The sequence below is a fragment of the Xenopus laevis genome, chromosome 8S (assembly GCF_017654675.1).
Source record: "Xenopus laevis strain J_2021 chromosome 8S, Xenopus_laevis_v10.1, whole genome shotgun sequence".
Classification (NCBI taxonomy): Eukaryota; Metazoa; Chordata; class Amphibia; order Anura; family Pipidae; genus Xenopus; species Xenopus laevis.
Genome location: NC_054386.1, coordinates 36409127 through 36432969, shown reverse-complemented (window position 1 = coordinate 36432969; position 23843 = coordinate 36409127). Strand labels below are relative to the sequence as shown.

At 41.5% G+C, this 23843-nt stretch overlaps 1 protein-coding gene across 1 annotated transcript in view; it reads right to left on the bottom strand.

Moving 5' to 3' along the window:
- Positions 1 to 10192: 10192 nt before the first annotated feature.
- Positions 10193 to 23843, bottom strand: part of bgn.S (biglycan S homeolog) — a 29887-nt gene continuing 16236 nt past the window's right edge. Inside the window, 7 exon segments of the mRNA NM_001092797.1 lie at positions 10193 to 11669; positions 12646 to 12784; positions 13035 to 13128; positions 14001 to 14111; positions 14857 to 15070; positions 16181 to 16293; positions 20721 to 20982. Of these exon segments, the coding sequence (NP_001086266.1) occupies positions 11472 to 11669; positions 12646 to 12784; positions 13035 to 13128; positions 14001 to 14111; positions 14857 to 15070; positions 16181 to 16293; positions 20721 to 20967 (1116 nt within the window). The 5' untranslated portion in view covers positions 20968 to 20982 and the 3' untranslated portion in view covers positions 10193 to 11471.

Below are 23843 nucleotides of genomic sequence, written 5' to 3'. Positions count from 1 at the left end.
GTATATTATTATGATAATGGTTCATTTACATGAAGCAGGGTTTTACACATGAGCTGTTTTACTCAGTATCTTTTAATAGAGACCTACATTGTTTGGGGGGTATAGTTTTCCTTTAACTTTTTCAATAGGATGCTGGGAGTTGTAGGCACCTGTGTGTAGAGGCCTGCCCCCCAAGGCAACAGCAGAAAAGTATCAACATTACATTTTTGATACTAGAATGAAGCAAGGGATGCACATCTGCATTGCCCCAGAGTTTCCAGAAGTTTAAGGTGAGTTTGGGCACAGATCACTGTTTCCTTTAGCAGACACAGAAAGCGGAGGCTGCCAGAAGCAATAGAACTGGGTTTTATTTGAGCAAAGGCAGACAAGGCATCCATATTAACACAGGAAGCAGGCATACCCAGAGAGGCTCTGTCTCCAGGAAAATTCTCTTCTGCAAATACAAATGATGAGGTTTGCTTGACCTTTGCAATTTTTTTCCTTCCTTTGACTTTCCCCTTGGATTGACGTCCTCAGTCTAATCCAAAGGCAAAACCATCTTTTGTGGTTGAAGTGTTAATGACTCCAGTACCTTTATCTCAATCAGGGCCGGGCCAAGCTGACTGGGCTCCCTAGGCAACCCGGTAGGTTAGCCCTATATAGGCATAGGTGGCAAACTTATTGGCCTTCTCTACCCAGGGTCGGACTGGGGGGCCCACCTGAGCTATGCCTCAGGGGCCCACCCTGCTGTGCGCATGTGCATGTGCACTGTTTTTGCCGCAGCCAGCAAAGAGAGGAAGAGGCGCATGGTGCGGATCTGGGCCGCTGGCCGACCAGGTTTTTTTCCGGTGGCCAGCCGGCCAAGTCCAACCCTGCCTCTACCTTACTAAGCCTGTAGGTGTCCTTCTGTAGCCCAGGCCTGGTGCTTCTGTCTGAGCTTGTTCTGTCAATGCCAGCCCCAGGCTTCTTCCAGATCTAGGGTAAAAAAAACATCCTGATGGCCCAGTAGAAGATTTTCCCTTCCGTCGCTCTCCCTTCTGTCACCCTCCTTTTTTTCTCAGTGTCCGCTGGCACTGTCCAACCCTGTGTCAAATCGTTTTGTTTTTTTCATTTTAGGGTAACTTTTATTTTATTGTTACACCTTGGCCTCTGCCCCGATTCTGTCAAAATTCCAAATAGAAAAGAAAATAGATTGGTGCTGCAGGGCAAAAAAGCATAGTGATCAATACACATTCTGGGGGTAATGGAATTCTGTGAAAGAATGTTAAAGAATGGCAAATGATACCACTTTTTAAGAAATATATGATTTTTTATTTAATAAGCCCCTTAGATGGCCATTGTCATGTTTTTGTTTTCTACATTAGATACTTTTGTATATCTAGTTATCTAATGGGCCTGTTCTTACAACCTCTGCTTAGAGCTCCACCTGCTGGCTGCCAAGAGGTCTGGGTTTCTCTGCAATATCACACAGGGAGAGGCAAAAGTGAGCCTCAACAGATTTGCACTGGCAAATATTAAACACTATGCATCCCACCAAACTCAAGGAACCTGTCACAGAAGTCATCTGTTAATGACTAAGCCAACAGTACAGTTCAACACTAGCAGTGAGAGTGTGAAAAACAAATGAGTCGATATTATTAGCAGCTCCAGGAATGATGTCGCATGCATAATAAACAAGACTGGAACCACCTGGAACCCTTTGCTGCTGCTTGGAGAAGATCAATTGCATATACTGTGTACTGCTATTCTATGTCTCATAACTAGCCAACTTTTAATGAATCAGTTTGTTCGATGCGACATTCCAAGATTCATCCAGCTCTTATGAAATCATTCCATCATACTATGCACCCTTAGAGGGGATCCCAGGAAACTTTTCTTGCTAAGATGTGGCACTATTAATGTCCATACTGATAGTTGGCCCAAGCCTGACCCTAACCCATCCTTTCCCAACCTGGAGTCATCCCAACCTAGCTTACAAACTTTTGCCGTACCCACCCATCTCTGACATCACTAGAGGGGCAGAGGCAGGAACAATTATGTAAATAAACAATGGCAGATGGCCATAAAATGTACGTTAAAGGTTTTTGGATGTACTTCCATCGAGATGGCCATGGGCTTAGTCTAAGCCTCCACCTGCCCATTACAAGCTTTAAAAAAGTGCTTTATTGGCCTGAAACCACTGGTCACCTGGATAAACCCATGTGTCCCACACATTTCAACCCTCCCATGCAATACTAACAAGATTGTTTAGCCTTTATGGAAAAAGTTGTACAAAGCCCACTGTCATCCTACATTAATATTCCCTAGGTTCCTAACCTGTGGGACTGGGCCCCTGGAGGGCTTGGAACAGTCACAAGAGGGTTTCAGCCTGAAGGCCAGTTAGGGATAATATTGGGAAGAATGGCCATTTTCTCTCCTAGATACATCTAAAAGCCCAGCGTGAAGGTCAGTTAGGGTGAGATTTGGGGTGAATATGTATTTGCTCTCCCAAAGTTTTTTGGAGTTCTCTGTACTCATTTTATGTGCTGAGGGGCTCCTGACACAATGGTGGACCTGCAAGGGGGTCCCTTGCCAAAGGCTGGCTTAAACTTAAAACAGGTTAACAACCAATGCCCTAAAAGGCTGATGTGTGCAGGGAAACTTTAACTAAAGTTAAGTAGCAGCAAGAAAGCAAAATGCATCTTCATCTACATTTTTGTGTCTGTAAATGTAAGCATATTCATGTATTTACTGCTTTTTAGTTTTGATTTTAATTCTCCTTGAATATTTCTTACAGAGCAGGTTTTAACAGAACATCCTGGCCAAGCGTAGTCTTGATTATTCAAATAGCCATGTTTGTTTTGGGGTAAGTCTGGGACGCACATAAATAGGAGCACTTAAAGCCTGGAGCTAAGAAACCTTCAATATTACACCTACAGACTCAGGTTGCTAAGCAATAGCACAGAAGCTAGCAAAAGAATTAAGTGTTTGCAGATAATGAGACTGCCTTAAGGATAAAGCAATATTTAAACTTTCTAATGGAACTGGTTTTATATTTACAGGCTTTCTGTCTCTCTTAGGGCTCAATTTCTGGTGTGTTGTGGAAAGAAGTATATAGATGTGTGCCATAAATGGCAAAAGTTGTCGCACAGGTATAATATCCCTGAATTGTTATGGGGGTGCACTTCCGTGGATGACATACTACATCCCCTTTCTGGCAGTTTGAGCAGCAGCTGGATCCCAGACAGGGATGCGCACTTTACTTTGTTGGGTAAGATGGCTCTCAAGGATTAGGTGTCATGTATTTTGAAAGGGGGATTGTCGGTGGTTCCTTCTCTTTCCATTAAGGCCAAATCTAGGAATGTATAGCCAGTCGGAGGGGCATTTAATCTGATAATTCTGTGTTGCCGGTGAATTGAGGATGCTCAACTCTAACAGAAAGTCCTTATGTTCCGCTGTACTAATTGATTGGGCTCTTAGCCTGAATCCAAAGGAAAAGCACAAAGGTGGACATAAATGTCCCCTCATTCCGCATCTTTCTGTTTAGCTCATACATAGTTACATAGTTAAATTGGGTAGAAAAAAGACAAAGTCCAACAAGTTCAACCCCTCCAAATGAAAACCCAGCATCCATATACCCCATACACCCCTCCCTACTTTCACATAAATTATATATACCCATATCTATACTGATTATAGAGTTTAGTATCACAATAGTCTTTGATACTCGGTCTGTCCAAGAAATCATCCAAGTCATTTCAGCCTATGATTTAGGAGCCGATTTATCAAGGGTCGAATTTCAAAGTGAAAAAAACTTCGAAATTTGACCATCAAATAGGAGAGTCCGACATTTGAAGTCGAATTCAAAGGATTTTTAAGATCATACGATTGTAGTACGATCGTAAAAATCCAGAACTTTATTTGCTTTAGTAGCCACAGAATGACACTGCCCGGAATTGAACAACTTGTTATCTACAAAAACCCCAAGATCCATCTCAGTTAAGGAAACTCCCAACACACTGCTATTTATTTTATTTCTTGTCTTTGGCCCTACTGAAAAGATTTCCTGAGTTTTATTAAAGGCAGCTGTTGCATTCTTATACTTTAATAATCAGGTGCATAAGGTTAGAGGAAGCAGACCTGATAGGATGGGGAAGACAGGAGTATAGAGAGCCCTTTTGGGGCCAAAGGGGTGAATTATACCCTTGGGTTGTATACAGGAATTGATTAATGCTTTAAACTAGCTTTTTTCAATTAATATTTCTATTTTCGTTTCTCTTAATATTTTTACTTTTTTTTGTACTGCTGGTTCTAGTCAGGCACAGTTTTCCTTGGGAGAAGAAGGCAGGCAAGGTGCATGCTCACGCCCATATGCATGTAGATCCACTGGCTCTCTCCGACCTGGCTTAGAGAGCCACTTATCAACAATTTCTAAGATTTTCTGTAATTTCAAATAATTTTCACATTGATGATGACAGTGGATTCCTAAAACAAGAATAATGAAGTTACCAAACTGCCCACATAAAACGACAGTTAGTGTTTCCTCTTTCAGACTCAATGTCGCCCTTTTTATTCAGTCCAATGTGTCTCCGCTGCTCTATTCTTGTGGCTCCAATGGAACAAAAAAGAAAGAGGATAAAAAGAATGTTTCTATATATAAAACCATTTCCCCCCTGTAAATGGAGACTGTAATGAAGAGTTTAGCTACGTTGTTATGGAAACTAAAGTTTCCAAACTGATTGCAAAAGGCGAGAAATCTAAATGATGTACAGTACAGTGTAAGTACAAGGAGAGCGAGTTGGAGGATGCCGAGCTAGTACATTTGGAGGGAGGAGAAGACGTCTTAATTCAGCATTTGAAGCTGTTGTAAAAGTGTCTTTGAAATTCAGAGGGGCAAGTACAAAGGGGAAGAGTAGATATAGTAAGGCACTATTATTGCTAAGGAGGGTACAGTGGTAGAACAAGGAAGCAGGTGCTTAGCCACAGCTAGGCTATCGGGTCTAAAATCTTTTTCCATACTTTGCAGCTCCAATAAACATCACCATTAAGGGATAGTTAGCCTTTAAATTACCTTTTAGTATGGTGTAGGCAGCAGGATTCTAATTAGCAGTGGGTCATCATGTTTTTGAGTTATTTAAATGTATGAGAGTAAAGGTTGTATCAATCCTTACTAACCACTATTGCTGGCCCTGTTTAGAGCTGGGAGGGGTTGCTGCAGATTAGAGTTTTCCTTGTAGTCCTTATTGTCAGGTGCCCTGACCCTAACCTGCCAGTCTGCTTCCCTTTTTATATCCGATCCCCCATGTCTCTGACATGAAGTGCCGCCTGGCCTGAACCCGCCTGCAGCCTGAATTCCTTGTGCGTCTCGGCCCGAACCTGATCGAGCCGCGGGTCCCGCATGCTGGAACATCTTTACAGGGTACCCATGAACCTTCTGCACGGTCAGGAAACCAGGAATTTTACGTATGTCTGAATCATGACCTCTTTGCAGGTATTCCATGGGTACCCGACCTGCTACAGGACTCTAGCTCAGGCACCAAAATACTTGAAATCAGCTCGGGTGACTACACAGAAGCAGCCCAACTGCCATCACTTTGCTTCTGGCAGGTATGCTCAGCTGATTATGCAAGTGAACTAATGCTGATGTTTGATTTGCTAGTGCTCTGACCTCAGATGTTCCTCTTCATACATTCTCCCACCCATACCGACCTATTCAATAACGGCCTGCCCTAGTTCCAGCTCCAACTTACCCCATCTCTGCCCCAGTCGCTCCCATGACCTGCATTCATCATAAGCCCATGCTCGCCTGCTTATGTCACTGTTGCAGCCACAATTGAACAAGCTGAATTGAATCCACAATGTAATAAAAGGTGCAAAGTTGCAACCACTTCAGCAACTATTGGTTGCTATGGGCTACTGCACCTGGGCAATCATAGTGCTTTTTTATTACATATGGTATGACTATGAACCTTTCTGAGCAAACATATATTAGTCTTTGTAGGTTGTTGGCTCTTAATGGATGTCTGTATTTTCTTTCTGTTACCCATCATCCACTTGAGCATAACTTCTGACAATTAAGTACATCTTTGCACGACGCTACCCCAGAACGGCTGCCTTTCGGACCATCACATCACTAAACGGCAGGAGCCAAGGAGCCATTCACTTGTTTCCTGGGTTACGTAAGCATGGCTGTGTCTCCATGGTGACGTGAAAAGCAGTAACCCTGACACACTCGTTTGGTGCACACAACTACGCAGCCTCCTCCTGCATGTTGCTCCCTCGTAATGTTATTATGTCATCAGCCTGCCATTTGCTGTCAAGGAAACAGAAAGCTGGTGCTCACCTTGAGGGCTTCCAAAGGGAACGGAGCTGAAGGCTGCAGCAAGGCAACATTTGCCTTCCCTACATGTTTGACCCCTGTGCTTCTGCTTGGTGAACTATATTCCTGGGTGTTTGTTAGGCCTCGCAACAGGGTGGGAGAAAATCTGAAACCAACATGGATAATGCTGACCAAAGTTTTTGGTTGGGACCGCTGGATGATTTCAAACATACTGCACGAATGTCTAGGCATATACTGTATGTGCAGTATAGCAAATGGCTTTCTTCTTAACAATATGGCTCTACTGCACATGTGTGCAGCCCAGACCAGCCACTAGTAGGGTTGGCACCAGACGGTATTTTTCTGGTTTAGCCAATAGAACATATTCCAAGGCTGGATCTGCATTGCATATTTACTGGTAATGTGGTAATTTTGTAATACCCTTAAATTGAACCCCTGGCCCGCTTACTTGAGATGGTAATCTGCCACAAACTTACCCTTTCAGTTCTCCAACCTCTCTATAATATTCCCTTGACCTGTCCGTTGCGTCACCACTCATTTTGTCATCACTCTGTGTCTAGGCCCTGCCCCCTTTACATCAGGGCTTTTTGTTGTACCTTCCCATCAGCCTGTAGAAGGTGAAAATTTTTAAATAAGTAGCAACCCTAGCCGCAAGGGATGCATAGGAAAGGAAAGAAGACAGTGGTGCTGAGCAGTTAAGCTGCCTTATTGTTCTAAAGGACCTAAATCGACATCTTATATATGCCCGTGTATGGCTACCTTTAGGTCTGGGGCACACATTATGATGACCAGTTCTGTCCACTCTCATGCTTTTGGGATTCTTCCCTGTATTAGATGCAGGATTGGCAATAATCTAAAAAAAACAAACAAAAGCTGAAAGCTCTTATATGAGTAGAGGAGGCCAAGTCTGAAAAATAATTACAGACATACATTGGGGAAAAAATTAGTGTAAATCAGAAACCCAACCTCTTGCTATAGCAAGATCTCTGTACTCATAGGTATGTCCCAGTGCGTCCCTTTATGTAAGAGAGGTTAAACCAGCATCCTACAGAGAAAAATAGATTAGATGATCTTGAAAGGTGTTCCAGTGCACAAAGGAGATAATAGGAAAAGCTAATTAAATGCAGACTCTCCCACACACGAAGACAGAAAGATCAGATGCCAGGAAGCCTAATGGAATTTTAGGCTGCATCAGGAGAATATAATCAAACATGAATATTTTCAGAACAGGGCGGTGCATGAACGGCAGCTGTCTCCTTATGGATTTTGGGATTTGTACTTCAGAAAAGCCAAGAGTGAGAAATTTGAGATGAACAGTGTCTTCTGCAAGGTTTGTATGCATGATGGTATTTATATTGGTAGACAGTGTTGGACTGGCTCTCCTAGGACCCACGAGAAAAACTGACATCAATGGCCCATTGTCACAACAATTACATGTAGATGGTGCTAAATCTTATAGGTGTTACTGTATATAGAATTATGGCAGAAAAAAAATAGGGGTTTTTAGGAATTGTCCTTGGCTGGGCACCACTATGGCCTGGATCCACAGAGATCAATATCTTTCTGGCATGGCTATTGGTCCAAAGTGCCATGCCAGCTAGTGTCTGTTGCATTGGTAGATTAGCAATTGAATATGAGCTGCATCTCCTCTACATTTTTGCTCTTTTGATCCTTCCAAAATAAATGGAATGGTGATCCGTATGGCCTCTGTCTGTTAAACCTGTGTGCAAGAATATTGGCCAGGGTCACTTTTAAGGCTTCTTCCACATTGTCTAGGGTGATCATGCCTCGCCTGTATAAGAGGCCACTAATCTTCAGAGGCTCCCCTTTGCTCATGAAATGAGTAAAGATGCAGGAAAATACAAGTGTATCAGTCATTTGAACATAGTTCCAAGAATATCTAGCAAACAGATATTCACCTTCTGGTGTATCTAAAAGAGCATATAACTATTCTTCCGAATTCTTACTGTAAGTGGCCTTCAGCCTAAACTACCCCCTTTGAGTTTTCCAGAGTCAACACTTGTAAACCTAGCTAAAACCTCATTGAGTACCATAGACCACTTCCGTTACAATTTGACCACAATGGATGTCCAAAAGGCATAATTTATTAATGGGGGTTAAAGCAAATTGTCAGTCAATTAATATGATTTACTGTCAATGCCTTTAAGTTGGCCATAGATGGAAAGATTTGATCGTACGGATCTCCGTTTTGTATGATTTTTGGGCCGTGTGGATTGTCCTGACATTTTGCGTTCCATAGTGATCGGTTGTTCAGATGATTGTACAGGTTAGAAAATTTCTGTCGCCAACTGATAATGGCGCAAATTCACTAACCTGCGGAAATTCGCCTGCGTGTGTTCGCTCACATCGCCACAATTCGCCACTAATTCACTAAAATGCGAAGTTGCATCCAGGACGCTGAACGATGGCGAAGTTTCGCTATCGTTAATTCGGCAAGCAAATCGAAGTTGCGATAGCGATGGCTAATTTGCATACGGCGGCAAGTTAAATTTTAATGGACCTATATGTTGCAGCAAATACCTTACACTGCACAAGCCCAGGGAACCTTAGTAAAATAAAATGCCATGTGCCATATGTAAGGAAATGTAGGGGGGAAGCCGGGTACCCTAAAAAAAATTTACGATCTTTTGCAGCCTATCACCTTGAAAAACTGAGAAGTCGCCAGCGTTTTTTTGGGACTTTTTTTTCAACTTTTTTTTGAGGAACTCCTATCTACTCTATTGCACTTCGCCTGGTCTGAGGTGGCGAAGGCAAGTCTGGCGTAAGAGGTAACGTTCAGTAAAATCCGTATCTTAGTGAATTTGCCTAGTTACATCCATTCACCAGAGCAAAATTAGCCTGGCGTTAGAGTGCAATGTAGCGATAGAGTCTATCTCCTTCGCTAGCTAATTTAGCCAGCGCCCGTTAGTAAATCGTGAAGTTTCGAAATGACGTCAGTTAGTTACTTCGCCCTTTAGTAAATTTAGTATCTCTGCATGTATTGCCGATCTCACGATATCAGTGGGAGACTGTCACCAGCTTTTGTCGGACCTAACTTTCGTACAATTGGCAGAAACGGGCAGAACATTGTCTGATCTGTAGTTTTACTACTTTATTTGATCTCAATGGTAAGTGGCAGGTCAGGCACCGAACGAACGTTCGTCAGATATGAAAGCAAATCTGCACGTCTATGACCAGCTTTAGTCTTCCACCCTGACTTGTTCTTTTTTCCATTAATAACTGCATATTTAAGTAATAACATTATTCTACATATTCTGAGTAGTGAGGTAGTGTCAGAGAACCCACCAAAGAGCATGAAATCTAGAGCCCATTCTAACGATTATTAAGAATTCATAAATTATTGAATGGAATTGTCTTTGGTTGGGGCTTACTAGGGCTTGGGACCAACGTGGAAGCCTTTGGCAATGTAACAGGTTAGTCCAACTCTGCCTATTCAAGGGCTCTGCTGTGTGCCAAGGCCTGGGTCTAGGACGGCAGAATTTTAGGGGCTGTATGCTGCCCAACCACACCCAAATTGGTTCAGAAACACGGTTGATGTGCAGGAGATAAAATCGTTTTTTAAATTTTCTATGCTCTAATCCCCGTTAGTCCAGAAAATTAAAATTTGCGAGAATAAAAAGGGAGGGGACAGGGGCAACGAACATCAGCGGGCCTAGGGTGCCCTACTGGTACCCACCAGTATTCCACCAGAATTCCGCCAGTATCCAGGTGGGTCAGTCCGACCCGTAAACTTGAGATTTGAGGAATACCCCCTTCAGATTAAGCTCACTTTGACGACATAGGGCACCTGATGGCAGTGTGACCTGCAATTGCTGCTACTGAAACTAATTCATGCTGCCGGAACAACCCGATCAATCAAAAGTGACATAAGAAAAGGGAGAAAAAGACAATATTTTAATGCTTCATTATTTGATGCTAAAAAAAATGCTCAGCACAGTTTGTAAGTATTCCATCCTCACATCGCACTGGATATACAATAACTAGACACCAACTGAAATGACTGCTACCTTTCCTAAAAATACACTTTTCCATTTATACCCATAAGCTGCATAAATGGGAGGGTTTCTTTGGCATAATCAGATATGGCAAGGCTCTCCAGAATATTATTTAAGCTTCCCATCCCTGATCTTTGGTCTTTCAAATGGAATGTTTGTGTTCCGCTAGAAGACTTCTTGTTATGTGGTTTCCACTTTGCCATATGCAGTGTAATCACCCTCCTTCTCTTGCTAGATTATTAATGAAATTTATATTTAAAAGGACACATTTTTGGAAGCCTATAAATCATGCAGTGCCTTTTCTCCTCCTGTAGATGGCAATGTGACCAAGCATATTCCCCAGCGAGGTTCGAGGCGGGATACATATGACTTTTCTACTTAAAAATAAAATTGCATGAAGTTGTGAACACACAAGTAAAAAGTGCTATGCCATTATTCCAGGCCGCTTAATTGCTCCTAAAGCAAAAGTGGTCATCATAACTTAAATAAGGGGTTAAATATGATGAAACCAATATGCTGGCAAGACCTATCAGGTGATGTGAGGGTAAACAAGCCATTGCTCTGCAATGTATCTCATTACTGAAGGGGTTAAAGACTACAGAAGTGGAATGATATTCTTCTAAGGGTGATATGTATGAAAATAAAGACATATGGCAGCTCAAGCAGAGTGATTGAACTGGGTGCTTGTGAGCTGTTAGTGTGACTGCAGAAGCCTATATACAGACTGCTCAAGGACTACTGTATTGGAATGGTAGGGGGTATAAGAACCAAAAGCTTGCAGTTGATTTGGCCATTGTACAATGCTACAAGCATCCTATTAAAGGGAAGGGGGAGCTTCAAGCACAATGCAATGAGCAAAAGCTTATCATTGTGTGGGTACTGGGGTGGGTTTACACAATTTGTGGTTGTATGAGAATAGCGCTACCTGCACATCCTTCCATGTTCTATATACACCGGCGCCAGAAGACAGTAAGACAGGCAGGGCAGGGCAGATACCTACACTTGGGTGTCGGAAGGGGGGTTATTATTGTTTTTAGGTCTTACACACCCTTGTATTAAACATAATTGGTCATTTTTGTGGGTTTGTTTCTTCTGCTCTCTTCATGTCTGTTTTATGTCTCTTACAATGGGGTTCCTGCATTCATGTTCCACCTTCTTTACTTCCTGTAATTGCCAAACTGGATAGCCAATCGGTCGGTGACGCAACGGAAAGTGGCCGGCTGCACTTCCCAGTAGGGAACGGGGTTGTTAAATAAGCTAATTCCATTGTAGTAGGCACGTTTCACTCCAAATCCTATAGGGCAGAAGTCATTGACGCCGACCTGGGTGATGTTGTTGGAGTGCAGGTACACAACCTAAATATGAAGATGATGGATGGTTATTGGTCGAATCATCCATAATTATCCCATACCTCCCAATTGTCCCCTTTGGGTCTTGGCATAGCTCAGGGTGGGGTGAATATAAGGAGTGTACCAAACTGTCCTTATTTACCACTTCAATAGTGTACGGTACATCGCAATATTATAGTGTTGGATTACTTAATTTACACGTTGATCTGCCAAGGACAAGCCCTGTTATGCCTAGACAAGACTAGGCCTTAGAATCTGGTTTGACTATAATGGTCAGGGCTTGCCTTGAGCATCCTTCTGTTTTGGCCCTGCTTTGTAGGTCACCATAGTTACTGCCCTGAGACAGATATGCCCAGTGTTTATATAGGAAAGCCCTTGTGTTTCTTGGTATGTTTCTATCTACTTGTCTATGTCTGCTTTCTGCAATAGACAAAGATCTGTTTTTGTTCTACAACAAAGGATCCATCTATAACATTACATATAAAATATTCTGATGGGTCCATTGCTGGTTCAGTACAGACTGATCTGGCAAATTATAAGCCAAAGAATTTTTTTTTTTTTTTTTTACATTTTTGTTTGGTATTAGTTTTTGTTTTGTAGGTCTGTCGTTGGTATTGGTCAAGCCATGGGCTTTATTAACTTTGAAGGGCACTATTTATACAAGTGGCCTTTAAGCTGTTGCTAAACTATACTTTCAGCAGCCATAAACATCAGTTGGTGCTAGTAATGCATTTTAGCACCAGCAGAGAGGCGGCAGTTTGGCCAAAAAGTATATACTGCATCTTTCCCTACACTCAACATCTTCCTCCACTATATCTGTTATGCCTTTTACTTCTACTCCCTTGGCATGGTCCTTGGCAGTCGACCCCATATCTGCACCCCTAAAGACAATTCTGCCAGCGAAAGTATCTTTGGCATGAAATGCAATGCATGGAGAAGTTGTCTGTTGTATCCAAGAGAGATTTTGAGGGCAGATCCTTACCTGCAGTAATTTCATGTCTGGTAAGCCTGGGGGCACTTTGGAGAGTTTGTTATTGTCCAAGTGAAGCTCTCTCAGAACAGGCATATAAGACAGGCTGCCGTTTTCTATCATGCGGATGTTGTTGTGTCCTAAACCCAGTCTGGAACATAACAAACATGGGCATTTCAGAGCTGAGTGTCAACCCACATACCATTCTGTCCAGAGTTTTTAAAATGTGCAACAGCACCAAAGTTCTTCCTAGATCATGCTATGTTGGCTGTATCTTGCCAAAATTCACCTTTCTGCAGAGATTGTCGGTTTCCAGTGTGCTGGGTACATGACCTGCACTTTGGTTCCCAGTTGCCCGTGCAGTTGATTGCCCATTTCTCTAAACTAGTGAATAGGCTCACCTGTACAGGCTAGCATACTGGTTAAGGTCTTCCTTTTCAATTGCCTGGATCTTATTGTTGTCAAGGTGAAGCTCATTCAGGCTGCTTGGAAGACCTGGAAAACATATACAATATGTAAAGAGATGGTACCAAAGATGTACAAAACATAAGATCACCAGGATACATACAAAGTGGCTCATGAAGATGAAGTGACTTGTAAACAATACTTTATATGCATCATCTATTTTGCATTAATAACAGGACCAATAAATGCATGCTTAGTTATTGTACAGCAGATTTTAGGGGCCACCATGCCCCTACTATATGTATTCCATTAGGATCCCTATGATGAAATAGCTTTATGGTGTTACTCTGTACAATCTATTAGAAACCTAAAAAGATATCTCATGGAGTTATCTATAGACTATATAGTCCCATCCTGGTTGTGATGATCTGGCAACACTCCCAATGAAGTCATGCAATGCTTCTGAATTCTAGACAATGCCTCTTCCCAGCTTCAATGTCGCTACAACAGAGCCAGTATGTAGCTGTAGGCTGGTTAAAGAAAGAGGGTAAAGAGAAGTGGAATGGAATTTAGATATAAGGGCATAAAAGCCTTCTTGAACAAAAGTTTGCCTTCCATATTCGTTAACACATCATTATGATATTGCTTTAAGGGGGGTGGTGCACAAACCCGTTCAAATGCCAAGTCTCTGAAAAAACCTGGAAATGTCATTCTATAGGGCAGACTTGAAGAGGCCTAAAGTGAAATTGACAGGACTATGCCCAGGGGGTCTGTTCCCTGAAAATGCCGAGTCTATTTTCCTGAGAGAGGGCATCTTGTTACCCTTGGAAAAAGATCAATTTGTTTTCATGGATTTTTTTTTTTTTTACACTTTTTTTATATATATTATGACACAAACCATTTATTTTGAACAGGAATTTAAGCAGAATGATAAATGGCATGCAGTAATATCTAATTTGTACCTTTGGGGATGCCAGACAGTTTTGCCTCCGAAATACGTAAGTAGTTCAGCTTCAAGCCGTCGAATGCGCCAGCCTCAATGCCTCCATTTTCCAGAGGGTTACCTCCCATTTCTTAATGGAATATCAGAAATCAGGTTTAGGTCAACATAATCACCTTTTTATAATTCAGTGCCCCCTTACTTATAAAGAGATGCTCTGTAGTCCTAACAGTGATGGGTTCCAGCTTTGTATATTCTTCTTCAACAGCATCTAAAGTGCCTGGACTACAATTCTAGCAAGTTTTGCAGTTGACAAATTGCCCTACTGTCATTGAAAAGCAGAAACAAAGGAAAGTTATTCTTAAATGGAGGGACAAATATAATGATCAGGGTTTCTGGCCTGATGAAGTGGTGTGTGAGTTTTGAGGACTAGAAAAAGCCATAAGCTGTAGATGTCATATATGTCATAGATGGTGCTCCATCAGGTATGTCATGGGTGAAATTTATGTGTGTGACCTTATACCCTAAACCCAACACAAACACCCATCCTCATGCAGGAATCTACTGTACACTCTACTGCACCCTCTCCTGCACATGACCCTTAACCAAGAGCTGATACAAAGGCACAGCTTAATCTAACAAGTGATATCACCAAACACACAATAAGCAGCAGGCTCCTAATGGGGCCATCCTATGGCTATTTCCATCAGCCTGTTTATTAACAGCATATTATTTAATGGTTACTGCATCTCTTGAGCTAGCTCTGTATGTCAGATTCCCTGCTTGGCCATATGAAACCTAGTCTTACACTACAAGAGAAGCAACCAGGACAGAGCAGGCCTGGTTCACATCCTCGTTCCTCCTCACTGTCACCTTACCAATACAGTTCACGTTCTTCAGTCCGTTGAAGACGCCCTTAGGGACCTTCTTGATTTTGTTTTCATGAATACGCAGCTCCACCAGAGATTTGGGAAGGTGTTTGGGTATTTCCTCAAGGTTGTTTTTAGAGATATACAGTTTTTGCATCTTCTGCAGGGGCTCAAAGGCCTTTTCATTGATTTTCGATATCTTGTTGTTTACTATAACCAAAGCCTGTGCAAGTACGGAGAAATAGGTAGAATAATGGTTATGGTTGTGTGCTTTTTTTTGTATATTTAATTATGGTAAGACTGCTGCAGTACTGCTGCATCCCATAATGAGAGTTCTTGGACAGAACTTTGCAACCTTAGGTTGCTATGCACTTCTATTATTGCCTTAATGCGGTATTTAAATATTAATGAAACACATATAGAGGGTCATTTACTCCCTGCAGAGTATAAAATGTGCACCCACCGATATGCCATGCAGGTAGCAGAATTGCTACAAAGACCTATTTTTGCCTCAAGAATACAGTGCTGACTGTGTTCATGAGAAGTAGTGGTGGAAAAATATATCATCTAAAATAAACAACCCACATACATGGACAATTTCAAAAGCCCCTAAGGTCCTAGGGATGTTACTGGCTGAGACAGGCTGCCCCATGGGTTATCCATGCCATTCTGTTTTGCCATCTCATACCCTAGTCCACATAGTGCAATAATTACTCATTCTGCAGAAACGGCAGACGTCTCGTTTGTCTAATAATAGCTTAACGTTCTTTTTAAAGCAGTTACCTTCACCTGTGGGTGGCACTTTGCTACCCGTGCAGTAGTGCCATCTGACGCTAGGTTCTCATCTCATCATACTGACTCCCCCTTGCTGACTCCAAATCAGCACAATAAGTTTGAATGACAAGTGGATTAATTAACTTAATGATCACATTAATCAAAATTGTGCTGTGTCACTGTTCCTTGGAGGCCAAAGCAATCACTGTATTAGATTAAAAGATTAAAAACATTATTATAATTTCAGTAAAATCTAGCACTACATGCATTGGCACCAAATGGACGGAACGCTGGGGATATGTATACTACCTTGTCTGAATATGAAAAAGGTAAAACTCACTGGCAGGGCTTTTAGGAAAAGGATGTAACTACTTATAAAAATGCAAAAACAGTAATCTGTAAAAATTAAATCCACAGACTATACCATAAGATCTGGGATGTCTAAACACCCCATAAAAAAAAAAAAAATTATATATATATATATATATATATATATATATATATATACATACACCACAGTCCAGCACAAGTGGCTTAAAAGAAAATTACAGATACTCACATACAGGTTGGTGAGTCCTTTGAAGTCGTCCTTTTTGATTTCCGTGATTTTGTTGTTCTGTAGATCCAAGAGAGTGGTGTCTTTCGGAAGGTTTTTGGGCACAGATGTGAGACCTACAGAAACATGACATTGTTTTTCATTCAGTTTTGCAGATGTTGCACTTATTATCACCACTATTTCCAGAGCTGCCTTTGGGGAGAAAGGGTGCTGCAAGAGTTACTCTAAAAAGACCCTGCAAAATTTGGATGCTATGACAATGTAAAGATCTTAATACTGACCCAGATCTACAGTATATGCAATTCCCATACGGGAGCAAGAACTCCCTCTGGGGCATAGAGGCAGGCAATGCTGCTAAACTGGCGTAAAGATCTGCACCACAACTCCGCCTGCACCCTCTTCTCATCAGTCACAGCAAGGAGTACCCCGACTCCACCCTCCACCTTAGCTCTACCACTGGACATAGCCACAGCTGCGCGGCCGTGGGCTGGGGAAATTATTTTTGTAGTTTATATATATATATATATATATATATATATATATATATATATATATATATATATATATATATATATATATATATATATATATATATATATATATATATACACACATATATATCCAGCTAGTCCACAACGGTTAATCCTCATTAACCCAACTTGACTACCAACCTTAGCTCTGTATAACACATACACCCTAAGATCTTGAGGGAAGGAGATGGAAGAGAAATGCAGTACCTAGACGTGGTCCTGGCTACCACATGGGGCATTAAATACAAACAGAATATTGCATCATGTAGCAGAGCTCTAGAACCACAATGTATACCACAAGGGAGCACCCATCCTACAAACAAAGTACCTTGACCCGCCTATTGACGTAAGTTCAAAACAAATGTATCACACCAGTGTCGGACTGGGACACCAGGGGCCCACCCAAAAACCTTTGACCAGGGGCCCACCAATTGATTTTAGACCAGGGGCCCACTCATAGTACTATTTTTCTTCCTCTCCTCGCTGTACCTTTATTCTCCTAGTCTCTTTTTTTTTTACATACTATACTCTATGTTTCCATCTATTTAGCGTCTTTGTTCTCATAGAAATAGGGAATTACCATGAAATATGCCAAATGTTTAGCAGCATGAGGGCCCACTGACACCTGGGCCCACTAGGACTTTTCCTGGTATCCCGGTGGGCCAGTCCAACACTGTATCACACATTTATTGTTTAAAAAATGGATAAAAGCCCAATTTGTGTTTGGTCTTAGGGCATGCTGTAGGTCCACAAACTGAGAGGCTAGCCCTCGAAGCCCTGTACAATGGTCAATAAGGTAGGGACAATGGGAATAAGGTAGGCAATGTATAAAGTGCTACCAGCAGTTCTTTGAGCCAAGGTAACAACTTTGGGGGCAATGATATGACTTTCTCATTTTATCTCAAAAGGCAGCAGTACCTAGCCTTACAATTGGTTGATTGGGTTGGCAGACAAATAAAGGAAAAGTTGACAATACAAAATAATCTTTTAGAAGTGATATAGATTCTACAACTCCTACTGAGTGTGCTCACTTGGCATAACTATAGTTTGCTACAATTATTAACAGTTTAGAAAGGCATGGGCCTGCCTTACAGTTAATATATGTTATGTAAAACCCACATTTTTGAAAATCAGTCATTATTTTTGATATCTGATTTAGAAACTACAGTTTCTTAGTTTTGTTCTTCTTTAATTTGACAAGTCCTATCATTTAGTAATGCTAAAGGTGAGTATCCCCTCAAAGCCATAGCCTCAGTCTGTTATAGCCACCTTTTTACATAGGCAACAGTAGCACTAACTTCCTTAAACTCTATAAATTATGAGTTGAAGAAATGTAATTCTTCTTGGATCCTGCCCAGAATCAAGACATTGTAACGTTCCTGAGATGCATTTACTGAGGAGATATACATTCTCCAACCTTCAGCAGAGATCTATCTGTATAATAAGTGCTTCATACTCTTTATCGGAGCTCAATAAATTTAGTCGGACAATTTAGTGAGACGTCATTAGTTCATTAGCGTTCCACTCAGCCGTCTTGAAGATTAGAGATGCCTTTCTATAAACAGCCATGGTTTCCAGCAATGCATTATCAACTTGTATTTTCTTTTTGTGCCAACTGGAAAGGACACTGTTCAGGATGTGAGCAGATGCTTAGAAAGAGCACAAGAGTCGATGGAATATAAGAGCAAGATGACTTCTCAAAGGCTGATGTCATGTTTAGTAGGAGAAGAAAGTCATTGCTGGTTCCCAGACTCTAATCCATGTTCAGACATTTAGTGCTATTATAGAGTGAAGGTGGCGGCGCATAGATGAACTGATATTGCGTCTGGCTCATTAACCTATGGTCCGAGTCGATGGACACCATATGAGGGACCATATAAAAAATGGGCACCTTTCTTTAGTTGTTTTTACCTTGTTCTTCAACAATGATTAACCATGCGCTGATCAACTCAGTACACTAGCACTTCATTTTTCAAACCTGCCCAACATCCAGAGTACATAGATATCAGTTGGGGTATTTGGGCCATGCAGAAAGTCAAATATAAAATCATCCTATGATGATAAGTATTTTGCAAATCCACTGAATAATTCTACACAGCTTGAAATTCCCTTTTGAAACATCAGGCTCCAAAAGATGCCCAAATATATAGTGTTTATATTACAAGCAGTTGCCAGGCTAGGTTGTCATGTAGAAATGACTGTACTACCAGCCTGGCAACCCACATTGACTGGGCACATCATCCAGTTCTTACTATACTAGCAAATTATCTCTGTTAGATATCAACATCTCATTTATTTCTCATTCCAATTCTTACTGCAAAGTCTCATTCCAGATGCCTTTACTGTAAATGCAATAATTTCCCCGGAATGCTCGGTCACAAAAGGCTTATTCCATCTTTTATTATAGGGACATCTATAAATTGTAGCCACAGAGATACATATCTGGCAACCTTTTCTTTAACCCCAGAATCTCCCATTCCCTTCAGCAGATTAATGGGCCTAAAGTTGACCATAAAAGATTTGGTGAGTTTGTGAGTGCCACCAGCAAAATGCGCAACGCTGCTCCGAACACTCCTGGACACAAGTACCTTTAATGAATACCATTGATTCGTGCAACATCTGCCCCCATCTTTGCAGGACTGCAGTTTGGCTTCATAAATTAGCTGTTATTTGTGTCTTTCTTTTACTTGTCTGGCAATCACATATCTGAGTATGTAACAGGCTATTACCTGTACAACAATATAAAGTATATAGACCATGTATGCAGGACAAGGTACAAAGTGCAAGTGACAAAAATTGGTGCAAACTGCCATGATTTTTGTACTTTGCATTCTGCCTCGCACTTAGTACCCAGAGACAGAATGGAGCACAAATACCTGGAGTGGCGGGATACTGAGGAAAAAATTGCCTGAACCATGGGCATACACTATAGATAGATGGATAGAAAGATATGGCTAGATAGAAAAGATCTCATTGTTTTGTACTACAGCTGCATAGCTAGCAAGAAGCAGTCATTGTACTCAATGGTTCTTTTAAGCACTGCTAAGATTTATTGTAATCATGTACCTTTGTTAGCTGCCAGGGGGGTTGTTATACAGGAAAGCTCTTTTTGCAGTCGGAATATTTTAACATTCCAGGCTCTCACCAGTCACTCGTAACTTAAATAAACATTCCATGGTCATAAATCAGAACCGGCTTCCCATTTCAGAGCAGAGTAAAAATCCCTTCTCATGGGATCTCAAGCAACAATCACACCAATCCAAAATATATATATATATATATACTTCTTCCAGTCACTGCCACTATTTCTATGTTTTTAGCTTTCAGGCATAATATTTAAGGCTGTGCTGACCTGTTAGTAATTAAGTGGTTACCCTAGTAGGGTTTTCTTTCCATAGACAACTGACTTGCACCTAGTGAATTAAATGCCAATGCTATTAAAAACACTCCTACTCAAACAGCCACTGCAACTTGGTAAAAATGGCAGCCTAGTGCAAATCATGATGCGCATTGCAGAATATTATTGGGAATAGTGAAAATGGCAAATTGCATCTGATATATGGACTTTGCACTTGCATTGTAAATGAGTGCTTAATAGTATATAATAGGGGCCCCAGTGCAAATAGCTGCTTCACCCAAATTTCCTAATACTGCACCCAGCAAGGATCAACCTGCCATTGATGCCCACAAAGTGCCACCGTAAACAGCCCTCTAATTTCTCGGTTTCTAATGCCAGCTCTAAACTGTCTTTGGACCTTAAGCACAATGTAGGAAATCTTAGGCGCAAGTGCGTAGCTGTTGTAGCAAGTCCAGCTCAATGGACTTACTATAAAAAAAAGCCCATATGTACATTCGCTCTGTAGTGAACAGCATAGCAGTACTATGGTTAGAGCCATGAATGACTCCTCCTGTGGTCTAGGACCTCCAACATCTTGCCTGGCTTGATTTATATAAAGCTGCCACCATGCAATGTGTTGAGATCTCGTGGCATGGTCTTATAATACAAGACTCACCCAAATCAGAGCACTGCACCACGCGCAAATGACATTGACACCCAAAAGGGCATAAATCCATAGGTGGCATGGGCGACAAACCAACATCTGGAATACTGTCAGTAGGTGTAGGACCTACTCCCGAGGCCTCCTCATCTTTCATCATAGCCATTCCATCGTCCAGGGAAAAGTCCCAGAATCCTCTCTGCTCAAAAGGCAGGGCATGGATGGCTAAGATACAGGAGCATAAGAGAAGCAATACCTTCATTGTAGCAGTCGATATCTGTGGAGAATGGAAACAGAAACGAGTTGTTAGCCATGTATAGTACATCAATAACAAAGAGAAGCAGAAAATGAGACCCTTATTCCCCAGAGTGTGGGGGAAACACTTGTTTGGATTCATTACAGCTTCTTAACAAAAAGAAAAGGAATAGACAGGCGCATAGGGTGAGACTTTGTCCTAAACTCACGCAACTAACTTTTGTCCTAAATTCACTTCTCAACCCCAATATTAAATTGAAAAAGTTTTATGAATAGTCACATTATCGATACAAACAAAGTTACACAGGAACCAATATCAGACTAAACCTTATGTGTGGACACTCGTTCTTTCACTTACATTTTGGGGCTCATTTATCAACACTGGCAACCAATCAAATTGCTGCATTCATTATTCTACTTGTAGCTGGTTTTGAAAAGCTAATCCCCAATTTGTTGCTATAGGTAACTGCCCATGGGCAAATTTGCCCAGTGTTGATAAATGAGCCCCACTGGATTTAAACTGGTTGTAGACAAAATAATGGCAACCACTCTTTTAAAATGACTCAGATTTCATATTCGTTTCAGTTGGCAACTGGCTTCTGCTACAAGAGGTAATTCCAGATGCATTTGGTTATGTGTGCCAGATGATTTCAAAAGTCCCCTCTACTCCTGCTTGCCAGCATGCCTTCTCTGCCCCCCTATGTTGTTGTGTCTGCACAGATATGTGAAGTGGGAAGGAGCACACCAAAAATGTCCAGGCAATGCCTTAATTCATGTGCAGATTTATTGAGTGCACAAGCTTTCGGGGTCAGAACCCCTTCCTCAGGTGCACCTCAATAAATCTGCACATGAATTAAGGCATTGCCTGGACATTTTTGGTGTGCTCCTTCCCACTTCACATATCTGTATAATATTTGGCTTGGAGGCTGCCAGGGATACGGATGCACCCAGCAAGCAAGTAAGTGGTGTGCAGCTAAACACTATTGTTGATCCACGTTGTGTCTGCACAGTCATGGTATGGTACCATTGCAAACATTTCCACATATTGTAGAGAATCCAGGTTCTGATTTAAAAAACAGTTTAAGCAGTACTTGCTTTACCTGGCTTCTGTGTTATGGATCTGGAAATATCTGAGCCCTATCTTAGCTTTTGGCTGCCTGCCCAACTTGCCTGCCTGATTTTGACATTAACATTTTCTTCTTTTAAACTTTGGTTACACCATTTCTTAGGTCTACTGAGGTGGCTGAGCCCTCTACTACAGCAACATCCAGTGTTGGACTGGGGTGTCTGGCGTCCACCGGGTCTGCCACCTTAGGGGCCCCCACCCTGGTTGTTAACGTCTACACTTCTACATCAGGAGTGTCCATACTTAACTAATTTGAGGTCTACTTTTAGTGAGTTTATCCTATGATCTACACCCATTGTTAGCATTCTGTTCCATGGAAAATATTAGTTAAAGGAAAACTATCAGGCCTGGATTTGTGGAGAGGCCACCAAGGCGAGGGCCTAGGGTGGCAAGATTTTAGGGATCAGCATGCTGACCAACCACACCCACATTGGTTCAGAAACACTGGGGATGCCCAGGAGATACAATGTTTTTTTAAATTTCTTGTGCGCCAATCCCCATTGCTCCGGTCCCAATGATGAAAATTTGAGAGAAAAAAAAGGGAGGGGACGAGGGTGACAAACAACAACGGGCCTAGGGGTGCCCACTTTGTAAATCGAGCCCTGAAAACTATACCCCCAAAATGAACACTTAAGCAACAGATAATTGACATCATATTAAGTGGCATATTAAAGAATCTTATCAAACTGGAATATATATTTAAGTAAATCTTGCCCTTTTACATCTCTTGCCTTGAGCCACCATTTCGTGATGGACTCTGTGCTGCCTCAGAGATCACCTGACCAGAAATAATACAACTCTAAAGGTGGCCATACACGGGCATTTAAAAGCTGCCGATATCAGTCCTTTAGACCGATTCGGCAGCTTATCTGCCCATGTCTGAGGGCTCCAGATGGGTCCAACCGATCAGGACTGCATCGTCTGAGCCTATTCATAATATTGGAATCTGATGGTTCGGCACCAGGGCCAAATGTTTGGATTCATCCGATATTGCCCAACCATTAGTGGGCATATCAGGTTAAGATTCGCTCGTTGGGGACCTTGCCAAACGAGCAGATCTTATAGTGTATGGCCACCTTAACTGTAACAGGAAGAAGTGTTGAAGCAAAAGACAGAACTCTGTCTGTGAATTGGCTCATGTGACCTAATAAGTATAGTTTGTTGGTATGTTTGTGAGTACAGTGAATCGTATGATCCCTGGGGGTGGCCCTTATTTTTTAAAATGGCAATTTTCTATTTATGATTACCCAATGGCACATACTACTAGAAAATTACATTATTATGAAAATGGTTTATTTACATAAAGCAGGGGTTTACATATGAGCTGTTTTATGCAATCTCTTTTTATAGAGACCTACATTGTTGGGGGGGGTATAGTTTTCCTTTAAATATTGATTTATGAGAAAATATATATTGCTATATTTAACAACTTTTTCAACTATTTCTTATGTAACCTTAACCAAATATCTGAATGACAATAATAAAACAGTAGGGGACAAGCTGTTTGTTGACAGTGTCTTGAGATCTACTGATCACCAGCTAATGATCTACTGGTAGATCCCGATCTACCTTTTGGACACCCCTATTCTATGTGCATGCTGGCCACTTGCGTTTTACTTCCTTACTTCCTATGTTTGCTGTGATTTTGGGGGGGGGGGGTCCAGTAGAGTAACTAGATATTACTGGGCCCCACAGCAAATTATTTTTCAGACCCCCAAAATGTCTAGAGGTTGAACTATTTTACCAATATTTTTTGA